Genomic DNA, 11703 nt, shown 5'->3' with positions numbered 1-11703 from the left:
ATCGCAGGGCATCAACTATAAAACCACATATTTTAATTCAATACATACATTGTAAAATAAAGGACCAATTGTCAAAATTAAAGCTCTATGTAAGAAAAGGACAGAAACATCTGAATATTTAGTCATTTTATTGCATAGCACATCACATTTCAAGTTTTTTTACATACTGAAAGTAAAATGAAAATTTTTTTTCGTTAAATGCAATGTGACAGGATGGTAATTTTCCATAAAATGCAGCCAACCAGGAGCATAAAAGTTTCCCTATTTTTGTCATTTGTAGAGAACGATGAAAAAAAAATGCCTCCTTGAAAACTGAATCAGAAAATCCAGAGAAAAAGAACATTGGGGGAAAAAAAAGTCAAATGTGTCATATAGCGGTTACATGGTAGTTGGGAGTTTTTGTTGTCTGTTCTTTGCAGGGATCCCAGTCCTCTCAAACTCCATTTTTTCCTGGATGTATTCCTGCTTACATGTTTCAAAAAAGTCAGGGTCCCTATAGCTGGTGACAGATTAAAGGTAACAGTAATAATATATTCATGGCAGTCATCTTTCCAAACACTGAAACTTGAAGATAAGCGTATATTTGTAAAATATGTAATAACAGGTGTACCAAGGATTTCCAGACTGTGACAAGAAACTGCTAAGTACTCACTGTTGTGTCAGACAGTTCTTCAGTGCAGCATTCTCCTCTCGACACTTGAACACCATGAAGAAGCCTGACTCTTTGCAGCAGTGGTTGAAAGCTGAACAAGATAAAGGTGTAAGAGTGGGAGATGAGAGGTAACCAGAGCTTTAAGCATACACATGGAACGACTCAACTCCCATCTTGACATCAATGATTAGTATAGTGAAGGCTTATTTGGGCCTCATACTAACAAGGCTCTTTCGAGGTGGTTACGATACTTTTTCCTGTTGTCTTTCTGGCAATCAGACCACCAAAATATCCACAGTTAAGGCTATGATGAACCTAAAAACCAAATGCATTAACAGATTGTTACATTTTCAAAACAAGTTGTGTGTAATTTGTTTTTGTTTTTAGATTGTTACATTTTCAAAACAAGTTGTGTGTAATTAGTTTTTTTTTTTTTTTTAGAACTATTCACACTTTACACAGGCATACAATGGTGGAGTCCTTTTGAATTATGAAAAATGTAGGGATTCTTAAAAAATTTCAGTCACAATTTTGAACACAAAACAAAAAGCTTTAATTGTTAAGACTAGCTGTCATTTTTGTCACATCATTGCCAAATGAAAAATAACCACTGAACAAATAAAAATTCAATCTCTGTGGCTTTTGAGGAATACTCTGGGGTTTTTTATGCAACTAAATAGTAAAAGAAATGAGAGAAATAAAAATGGTAAACATGGAGTCAACTTTTTTTTTTGCACAATTTCACTTTACTATGATATTCTTGTCTTGTGTGGTCATCTTCCATACAAACACTTTCACACTCCCAAAGATTTTGAATTGAATTTTGTGTGCTTTTAGAAGAAAATATTGAATTATGCATAACATTTGATTTTTAATGAACAAAAAGGACAACTTTGATATGCTTTGAAGCTGCAATTGAAAACATGAGGTATCAATTTGAAAAAAATGGAATTGTTATATCTGGTATGCAGTACAGCCCAAGAATGCTTCTGTGCCTAAAATACTGAGAACAGAAATAAAGCTCGTTGGCACGCTTTCACCAGGCTCAAAAAAATAAACTATCATTCTATCTCCTTTCAAAATCAGCAACATTATAATTACCTTCATCAGTCAAATCAATATGGTTATCACAAAGACACTTTCATCAGGATGCGCATGTGGATATGTGGAAACGGTGCAAAACCAATTTGGAAGAGCAGAAGAGTGCGACTAATCTAATCAACCAGTGCCTCTCCCGCATCCCATGGCACTAATAGAGGATTGGCTCTGCTCAGCGGCTTTACACCAGTCAAATCTACAAAGCAGTCTGCTTATAAAGAAACACCTTATCTCACTGTCACTTGTTTAGGGTTCAATAAGTGACGCTGGGCAGTTAAAAAGCAGAAGCAATAGGCTTATATTTTGAGTAGATTTATAGCATTGTAGGATGATCTGTTTGAATCTAACACTTATTTAGCAGCAGATAAATTCGTGACTGGAAAGTGAAATTACAACAATGTTTGCTTCCTATTGTGAACCAACAGACAAAGGCCAAATGAACGCAAAGTGACCAATTATTTGTACTGGTGATTTAAAATGTGCCACAAACATTTAAATGTGGTAGTATTAGAGCAGGAATAATAAAAAAAAAAAAATTAAACCTAAAAACATACAGTAAGTAGCAGCATCTAAAAAGATGATGAAACAATCATCAGAGAATGTGAAAAGAATAAAAGGTGCAGGATGCTTAACTTTTTGTTGGGTTTTTTGTGAAATCCACAAAGAAATGCACATAATCTCACCATTGACAGACGTCGAACGTACACTAAATGTCCTCAGCTGCTGTTATGTGCGTGTGCCTGATATGGAAGCCTCCATTCTTAATTCAGAGGGGGGGGGGGACCTAAAGGCCACTGTATACTCCCGCGTTTGCGGCGTTGACAACGCCCGCATTACATCACGTGACTGACACATTGCCCCACGCGGCCCCTCTACATCACTTGACACGCAAACAGTAAAAAATGTTGCCGCAGAGATCAGCTCTCGTTAATGGTCTGTTTTAGTCACAGGCTATGATAATGTACTTTGCGTTCTCCGCGATTACACATGCCACTTACACTGTCGCCTTGATCGATTTTGTAGCCTAAGTAAATGTATCATCTGGAATTGAGGAGGTCTTTGAAGTATTCTCCCCACTGACTCACATCAAGAGTCGAGGTCGGCAGTGCCCCATCCCCACTATACACAGTGTTCATGGTACACTGCTTCCCCCTCTTAAGACGTTGGATGGTGGACCAAAATTTCCTTGAAGCCCTCTGAAAATCTCTCCATGGCCTCAACATTTTATTCACTTTAATTTAATGTCTGTTCCAATAATTTTGCTCACTTAAAAAGTGCGTGGATTCAAACAAAAGGTGCTCTGTTCTGAGTTATTCCACATCTAGATGCAAATACCATGAAATAGAAGCTGGACTGATCACAAAACAAGGTTCTTTGATACTTGATACTCGAGATGGAGAGGATTGAGGACTAGTTTCCTTCGCAATAGCTAAGCACAGCTTCCCCTTCGTCTTCTTCATCCACCTCTCAGCAGTAATGCTAAGTACATCATCTTGTTTATTTCAATGTATTTGTTTTTTATACAAAGTATTTTGATGTAAATTGACTTTAAAGGGGAAATCCAGTGGTTTGCATTAACAATGTATTCAATAGGTCAGGTAATATGTACTCTATTTTGACAATATGATGTTAAATCTTCTGTCATTTAATAGTGTTAAAGATTTTTATTAACAATTACGAATTTTCAGGGGCGCTGCCATTTTAGAGAGTCACATGACCTACGTGCACAGATGTGATTTCTACCGTGCCGCAACAAGGCCTCGATTACATGGGACACTATGCTCAGCACTGAATTCGAAGGATTTATCCTTATCTGATGAAGAAATAGCAGTATCGGTTCATCGGGAAGACGGAGGAATACTTCCATAAAGATTTGAACAGGTGGCTGTAAATAATGCCGCTGAGCTCCAGCAAGCGGCGGCACTGTGAGCTTGCGCCCCAGCCGAACGAGCTCCTGGCTCTGCGGGAAGCAAGCACATTTTTTCTAGCGGCCACAAGGGGGCACTCGAGGGCAAAAGGTAAGAATGAGACCGGTGAAATATACGTGCCGATGAAGTGACTTTTACTGGCCCTGTTAGCGCTGCGCTAGCGTGTTGCTGCTGGGTTACTGCTGTCTCAGTGATATTTACCGGTAAGTTTTATTTTAACCAGCCCTGTTAGCATTAGCACTAACGTTAAACTCTTTCTATGTACCGTCTTTCTTCGTAAATATGTCGTGTTTCAATGTGGGCACTTGCGGCTTTTAAACAGCTGGGGCGTATGTATGTACCAAATGGTATTTCCTTTACAAATGTACACAATGAGACTTGTAATCAGGTGCGCTCTGTAGGCCGGGAATTATGGTAGTCATGAATCAGGAGTAATATCCTTTATTGCAAGTGGGTACTTTTTCTTTCTTTTAAACAAATATTCCGATAGTGAATTAGAATGCGATTTTGATTTGCGAGAAAGTGTCAGCATTATTCACGAAAATAAATTATTCTGAAGGATGACCAACACAACATTAGCTATAACTAACAAGTCTTTGTTGTAGGCCAGGCCTAAATGTTATGAACTGACATGAAGAACAAATCTTTATTCTACTATTGAACTGTAAACAAAAAAAAAAACTTCCATCACAGATGAATATTGTTAATGTTACTTCATGTCTTGTAAAAAATGTTATACTGTATTATTGTTCTCTTTTCAGTAGCAATAGCACTCCTGTCAGTGTCAGCTGAATTCAGCTAAGGTGAAGAGTGACATGAGTGACATTTTTCATCATCCATCCATTTTCTGTACTGCTTCTCTTCACCCAGGCCATGGGCCTTCTAGAGAGGCAGGGTACACGGTTGCCAGTTCTCACACACAAACAAAAAACAATTTGCACTCACATTCACACGTGGATAGAAAGAAACTAAAAGTGTCAAGATGGATTTAATTTTATGAAATCAAAACTTTTGAGTTGAAGATACAAAAATATTTACACCACATTTTAAAAACAGGATAAAGTGATCTAATTAACACGAGGCGGCCATTACTAAGTTTACGTTGGCCCCCCAAAGGACTAGTTAGTCACGCCCTGGTTCAAGCCAGCCCCTAATGTGAATTGCAGGACACGTTGCCCATCGACACTTCAACCATATATCGCGGTCATAAATATGCGTGCTTCAATTTAGTGCCAGGTGTTATCTGGTCTGGTCTTCGTTGATGCGCTACTCCCCACAGCCGGGAAACACCATGAGCCTTCCTGCTTAGCCACTCATTAATACTGTTCACACAGGGGCAGAATGAGCATCCTCACTTTCACTTTTACTGTATCACACTGGCTTTCAACTTTTGACGTCGGCAAAGTTGAGTCTGCCTGCTCTGTGCTAAAATTTAGTACAAATGCCATTGACTGCCTGACCAAAATTTGCAATGATGTCATCGAAATGACGTACTTTCCAAAAATTGCTACATTAAAACACATGGAACAGCATCAAATATAACAAAGAATAAAATGAATATTTGAAATTCTAATCAACATCTTCAAGAAAACCATGGACTACTATTCTTAAGCATATATTCTGTGTGCTCTGTGGGGAAAAATGACTATTACCACAGGTTTGTAGGGGGACTTTTTCTGCTCGTTCTTATTTATTTTTATTATATTGCATCTACGTTAAGTCAAACTCAGTGCTGAACGGCAAGTCGCTGCACAACCATGAAGGTGTGCAACTCTAAAGTCAGTAACGTGTGAGGCGTGTGGATCTCCATATAGATCGAGATCTCCATATGTAAAGCAGTTTGAAACGACTTTGGTTGTAATTTGGCACAATATAAAAATGTGATTAAATCAAAGCACATTGAGACTTTATACAGTAAAAAGCCATGAAAAACGATCCCTTCCAAATACGAGATATACCTTATACTACCAATGTCCACAACCAGAGGGGAATTTTTAAAAATATGTATGTATTATTTAGCTGTCATGTGGTTTGTTGACAGCCATTTGTGATACACACCTTCAACTCTGGCGGCGCAGCGCTCCTTGGCTTTCTCCCTCATCATTTTGGGGATGAGCACGTCCTTTTCCACATGTCTTAAATGGATCTCACCTGATTGTACAGGACATAATAAGACAACTCAAAATTCCCGCTGGGGACATTTTTCTCCAGTTTATGGTTCGTGTCGTTGTTTTCACATGAGATTTATTGCACACCTTCGCAAACTTAATTTCATACAGCGCTACATTAAACTGAACGACGGGTGATCGTTAATCGGTTATCGTTCTACAGATATCAACATAGCTTGCTACACCGACAACCATTTGCGGAAAGAAAGTAGTTGCACGGACGCTCACTTGTGTGCCTATAATGTCCAGTATTAAATGCTGAAATTGTTGTTTACCCGCTTTCGTTGCTTCCATTGCTCTCGAGAGGACGTTACTAGACGCTCCCAAATGTGACCTATGTGCGAGCGTTCAAGTACTTCCGCAGACGTACGTATAACCTTTAAAAACTACAAATCCCAGAAGCGCCTGGCAGTACGAGCGAGATAATCGTAGTCGTAACCTGTCCTACACCAGTTGAAGTATGTACAATACGTCAAAATAAGACTCAACGTCATGATCTAACCGTTTCTGGAAACAGTTTTTTCAACGTGTTCTTCCTGTCAAACAGCAAAAAAATAAATAAAAAATTTAAATGTTTGTTTTGGTTGATGTTCAAGGTCACATGCTGAAGACTAAAGTTAAAAGTATATCATCCATCCCTCCATTTTCTTTGCCACTTATACTCACAAGGGTTGCGGAGAGTGCAGGAGCCAATCCCAGCTGTCATCGGGAAGGAGGGTACACTGTAGCACCGGAGAAAAGGAGTCGGAGGCGGAGTGTCGGACACAGGAACAAAACTTTTTTATTGCTAGATATCAAAACACTATTCGCATAACGGCGGGAATTCTGTGAACCTTGACTCCGGAAGAGCAACAACAAAAACAGTCCGCACCCCAACTCGAGGTCCCGCGGGTGAATTATGTAAACACCACACAAGCCCCCCAGAATTCACCCATAGTCAAAATTCTCGTGCCGTGGAGGGATGACGACCCGACCCCGACAGGTGCGCACCCATAGGGGCGGGGCCACACTGTCCATTGAGTCACGGGACAAGGGCCCAGGCGGGGTCAAGGGCATCCCGGCAGGCGCAGGGGCACAGGGCAAAGGGGGACGACCCCGGCGCGGGGGGAGGGCCAACCCCAAAGGCTGGGCAATGTCCAGGTGCGCGGGTTTGACCCTGTCCACGGAAACAGTCTCGGGTCTGCCGCCAATGTCCACGAGCAGGCTCTTATCCCCGTGCTCCTTGACCCTGAACGGCCCGTCGTATGGGGGGCGCTGAGGTCCACGGTGGGCGTCATGATGAACAAACACAAAATCCGCAGAGCGCTGGTAACGGGGCACCGGGCAGCTGGGGTGCCATGTTGCGACGTGGGAACCGGCGCGAACCCGTTTGCGGCTTCCAGCAGGGAGGACTGTTGCCTGGCTGCGGACCAGGGCGCTGGATGAATTCGCCGGGGACCCGCAGTGGCTGGCAGTAGACGAGCTCGACGGATGAGGACAACAGGTCCTCCTTGGAGGCGCACCTGAGGCTGAGCATGACCCTTATCCAACCAATTGCCGTTCGTCAAGCCGGCACGCAGGGCTGCTGTCATGGAGCGGTTGAACCGCTCGCAGAGACCGTTCGCCTGGGGGTGATAGGCGGTAGTGCAGTGCAGCTTGACCCCCAAACTCTCAGCGACTGCGTTCCAGAGTTCAGAGGTAAACCGAGGGCCACGTTCGGAGGAAAGGTCGCACGGTCTCCCGAAGCGCGCAACCCACTTGCCGATGAACGCCTGGGCCACGTCTGACGATGTTGTCGAGGAGAGGGGAACGGCTTAGGGTCAGCGGGTCATCCTGTCCACCATGGTGAGCAAGTAGGTGAAACCGTGCGAGGGAGGAAGCGGACCTACCAAGTCGACGTTGACGTGGTCAAACCTTGTCTCGGGGACAGCGAAGGGCTCCAAGGGGGCTTTTGTGTGGCGATGCACCTTAGCCCGATGACAGCCCACGCACGAGTCGACCCAGGCCTGTACATCTTTCTTAAGACCGCGCCACACGAACTTCTGGGCCAACAGCCTCACGGACGGTTTCCTTCCGGGGTGGGAGAGGTTGTGGACTGCCTCGAAAACAGCTTGCCGCCAGTTTGCAGGGACCAGCGGCCGAGGCTGTTCAGCTGAGAGGTCGCACAGAAACCTGACGCCCGAGTCACCAACCGCGACTTCCTCCAGGCGCAAATCCGTGTCAGAAGTCTTGAGGGCCTGCACCTGGTCTGCGCTCATGCGGGAGTAGTCGAGACCCAGATGCACAGCGCCGACGATCGCCCTGGAGAGGCAGTCCGCGACCACATTGGATTTGCCGGCAATGTGTCGGATGTCCGTAGTGTACTCCGAGATGAACGACAGTTGGTGTTGCTGGCGGGCGGACCACGGCTCGGCCACCTTGGACATGGCGAAAGTGAGGGGTTTATGGTCCACATATGCCGTGAACTCACGGCCTTCCAATAGGGAGCGGAAGTGGCGGATCGCCAGCCAGAGGCCGAGGAGCTCCCTATCGAACGTGCTCTATTTGCGCTCCCTGGGGACCAGCTGATGGCTGAAAAAGGCAAGCGGTTGCCAGGCGCCGCCGACCCACTGTTCGAATACGGCTCCAACAGCATAGTCCGATGCGTCGGTAGTGAGAGAGACAGGGGCCCCGTGGGTCGGGTGGGCCAACATAGCGGCACGACTCAGCGCGGCCTTCGTAGCCTCGAAGGCTTCCATCCTCTCGGCCGTCCATTCAACATCCCGGTTGGGGGCCTTTTCTTTAAGAGACACATAGAGCGGGTGCATGATGTGGGCCGCCTGGCGGATGAACCGGTGGTAGAAAGTCACCATCCCCAGGAACTCCCGGAGGCCCCGTGCCGAGCGAGGTCGGGGCATAGTGGAGACGGCCTCCATCTTTGCCGGAAGGGGGGCGGCGCTGTTCTTGTCTATGAGGGGCCCGAGGAACTGGATAGAGGGCACCCCGAAAACACACTTCGCCGGGTGGGTTGATGATCAGGCCATGCTCCTCGAGTCTTGCGAAGAGGTTGCGGAGGTGCATCAGATGTGAAAGTGGGCTGTGTCAAGCCAGGGAACTCACCAAGGAGGAGCTGGTACTAGGTGCCGTCCGAGAGAGAACTGGAGAGACCGCCATAAGTCGTCTCATTGCGGACACGTGCAACCGTGGAGAAAGTCAGTGCATCCACCAGACGGCCCCTCTTAACATCCACCAGCAGCCCGTGGGCACAAAAAAAAATCAGCGCCGAGGAGAGGGAATGAGACATCGGCAGTGACAAAGTCCCATGTGAAGCGCTGACTCCCGAACCACAAGTCCACAGTCCTTATGCCATAAGAGCGGATAGGGGAGCCATTAGCGCACAGTAGGGGTGGCCCATGAGTCCCGCCAGCGGCGTCCTCCGCAGTGGCCGTCAGGATGCTCCTCTGGGCGCCGGTGTCGCAAAGGAATTTGCACCCGGAGAGGGTGTCCTTGACGAACAGCAGCTGGCTCTTCGCGCCCACGCTCACGGCCGCTGCGGAGCGTGGGCTTTGGCGTTTCCTGACGCGTCGTAGTTGCAAGGGGCGTGGCACCTCTTCACTTTCGCACCGAAACGGGTGTGGAAGTAGCACAAGCCTGTGCCAGCACGGGCGTCGGTGGCGATGGGGCTCCTGCTGGATGGCACCCCCGCGCCTGAGGGCGAGTAACTCCGCACCAGCACCTCAGGGGGAGAAGCGCTGGGTGCCCAGGAAGAAACGGTCGGCCTCCTTGGCCAGTGCCCGGGGCTCAGTGACAGTACTGTTAGCGAGCGCCGTCTGAACATGCGGTGGCATGTGCCTGAGAAACAGTTCCGTGAAAATGAAATTGGGGTCTTCCGTGCCCAGCAGGTTTAGCATCATTTCCATGAGTTCGGAAGGTTTGCTGTCCCACAGTCCATTAATAGCCATCAGACGTCGGGCACGCTCCGGCCGTGAAAGCTCAAAAACCTTGAGAAGGTGAGCCTTCATCCCAGCATACTTATCTCGGGCCAGGGGAGAGGTGATGAAGTTCACTGCTCTGGCCGCCGTTGAGCTCCCGAGGGCTGAGACAACGTGATAATAACGCGTGGAATCATCTGAGATCCCGCGCAGGGCGAACTGAGCCTCCGTCTGCCCGAACCACGCTGCCGCGGACGTCTCCCAAAACTCCGGCAATTTGAAGATGGCAGTTGCCATGTTCGGTTCAGTCTCGAAAACTCTGGGACTGACGTCGGGGTCATTAGTGTAGCACCGGAGAAAAGGCGGAGTGTCGGACACAGGAACAAAACTTGTTTTATTGCTAGACATCAAAACACTATTCACATAACGGCGGGAACTCTGTGAACCAGTCCGTGCGGAACCCCGCATTCCAACTCGAGGTCCCGCGGGTGAATTATGTAAACACCACAACACTCTGAACTGTTTGCCAGCCAATCGCAGGGTAGAGACAGACAACAGGTGCACTAATGATCACACCTAGGGGTGATTTAGAGTCTCCATTTAATGCATGTTTTTGGAAACCAGAGCGCCCAAAGGAAACACACACAAGCATGGGGAGAACATGCAAACTCCACACAGGCGGGACCTGGATTTGAACATGGGTCCTCAGAACTGTGAGGCCAAGGCTCTAACCAGTTGCCCCACCGTGCTGCCATGATGTAACATCCATCCATCCATCCATCTTAGCCGCTTATCCTCACAGGTCACGGGGAGTGCTGGAGCTTATTCCAGCTTTCATTGGGTTTAAGGCGGGGTACACCCTGAACTGTTGCCAGCCAATCGCAGGGCATGTCTAGTCTTATTAATGTTATATTTAATCTTCATGTGTGTTATAGTGCATTTGTATTTAACAGAAATTTCAAATCTTGAAAATTAACTTTAATATTATGTTTACATATCAAGATTGAATGGATGAAAATGACTAGTGGGATAGGAGGCCTCTTCTCCCAGTCGATGGGAGATCTTCCTCAGACTGTGGGCTAAGATTCCTCTTTAAACCAATTTACATTTTGTTTTAAAATAGCAGAGGGCAGCGCGGTGGAGCAGCTGGAGAGCGTTGGTCTCACAGTTCTGAGAACTGTGGTTCAAATCCCACCCCTGCCTATGTGGAGTTTGCGTGTTCATTCATCATGACCAACATTGAAATACGGTAGTGTTGTTAGGTTAGATCAGTGCTTCTCGTTTTTTTCCCTGTTGCAACAAAACAAAATTTGCGACCCAGCCAGTCCCCGGTAGTACACCTCTATATATAACATTATATATAAAGAATAATTCAATCTAATTCTGAAAAACATTGAAGACAGTACAAAAGAGAGATATCGATCAATTTACAATAAAGAATACATTTATTAATGTGGTTAATCATGTTCTTCAGGGGCTCACACGCCCCACCTGGCATGGCAACGCAAGACCCCAGGGGGTCACAGTCCACTATTTGAGAAGCACCAGGTTAGATGTTTTTGTGACAAAGTTGGAGAGAGTTTGATGGTTTGGACAGTTTCAGTTTCTTCAGTTTCTGCATTGCTGTGTACCATTTTAAAAAAGGCTGGACTTTGAAAGTCATGATCTGTTGATCAGTTGTTTGAAAATCCTAAACACATACTATTTAAAATATTGTATAATATTCAATAATTTTAAGGAATTTTCTGATGACGGGACATATGACGAAAGCTGTGACCAAGGCCAGTTGGCTCAAAAATGTGTTGAGCATCCCAGAGATCCAAGCTCCCGCCTCTGATCCAATACTCAAGCAGCGGGGCCCTTGAACCTGACAGAAGGAGGTTAGCAAAGTTAAACCCTCTTACAGCATGCCTCAGTGCCTTGGGCCTACAACCAGTACTTCCAACTGTCCACTGAAAGGCACAAAA

General features: G+C 45.9%; 2 protein-coding genes across 3 annotated transcripts in view; one reads left to right on the top strand and one right to left on the bottom strand.

Annotated features, from left to right (window-relative positions):
* Positions 1–111: 111 nt before the first annotated feature.
* Positions 112–6262, bottom strand: cmc1 (C-x(9)-C motif containing 1). Its single transcript, XM_061821321.1, has 4 exons — positions 6122–6262; positions 5737–5829; positions 653–743; positions 112–499 (listed from the first exon to the last, which is right to left on the bottom strand). The coding sequence occupies exons 1-4, from the start codon at positions 6138–6140 to the stop codon at positions 379–381; spliced, it is 324 nt and encodes a 107-aa protein (XP_061677305.1). The 5' UTR covers positions 6141–6262; the 3' UTR covers positions 112–378.
* Positions 3794–11703, top strand: part of LOC133501496 (eomesodermin-like) — a 39422-nt gene continuing 31512 nt past the window's right edge. For both annotated transcript variants that reach the window (XM_061821311.1, XM_061821310.1), the window contains exon 1: positions 3794–3881. The gene's annotated coding sequence lies outside the window, so the exon portion shown is untranslated. The remainder of the gene's footprint in view (positions 3882–11703) is intronic.

Source organism: Syngnathoides biaculeatus, chromosome 5 (assembly GCF_019802595.1).
Source record: "Syngnathoides biaculeatus isolate LvHL_M chromosome 5, ASM1980259v1, whole genome shotgun sequence".
Taxonomy (NCBI): Eukaryota; Metazoa; Chordata; class Actinopteri; order Syngnathiformes; family Syngnathidae; genus Syngnathoides; species Syngnathoides biaculeatus.
This window is presented reverse-complemented; position numbering and strand designations above follow the sequence as displayed.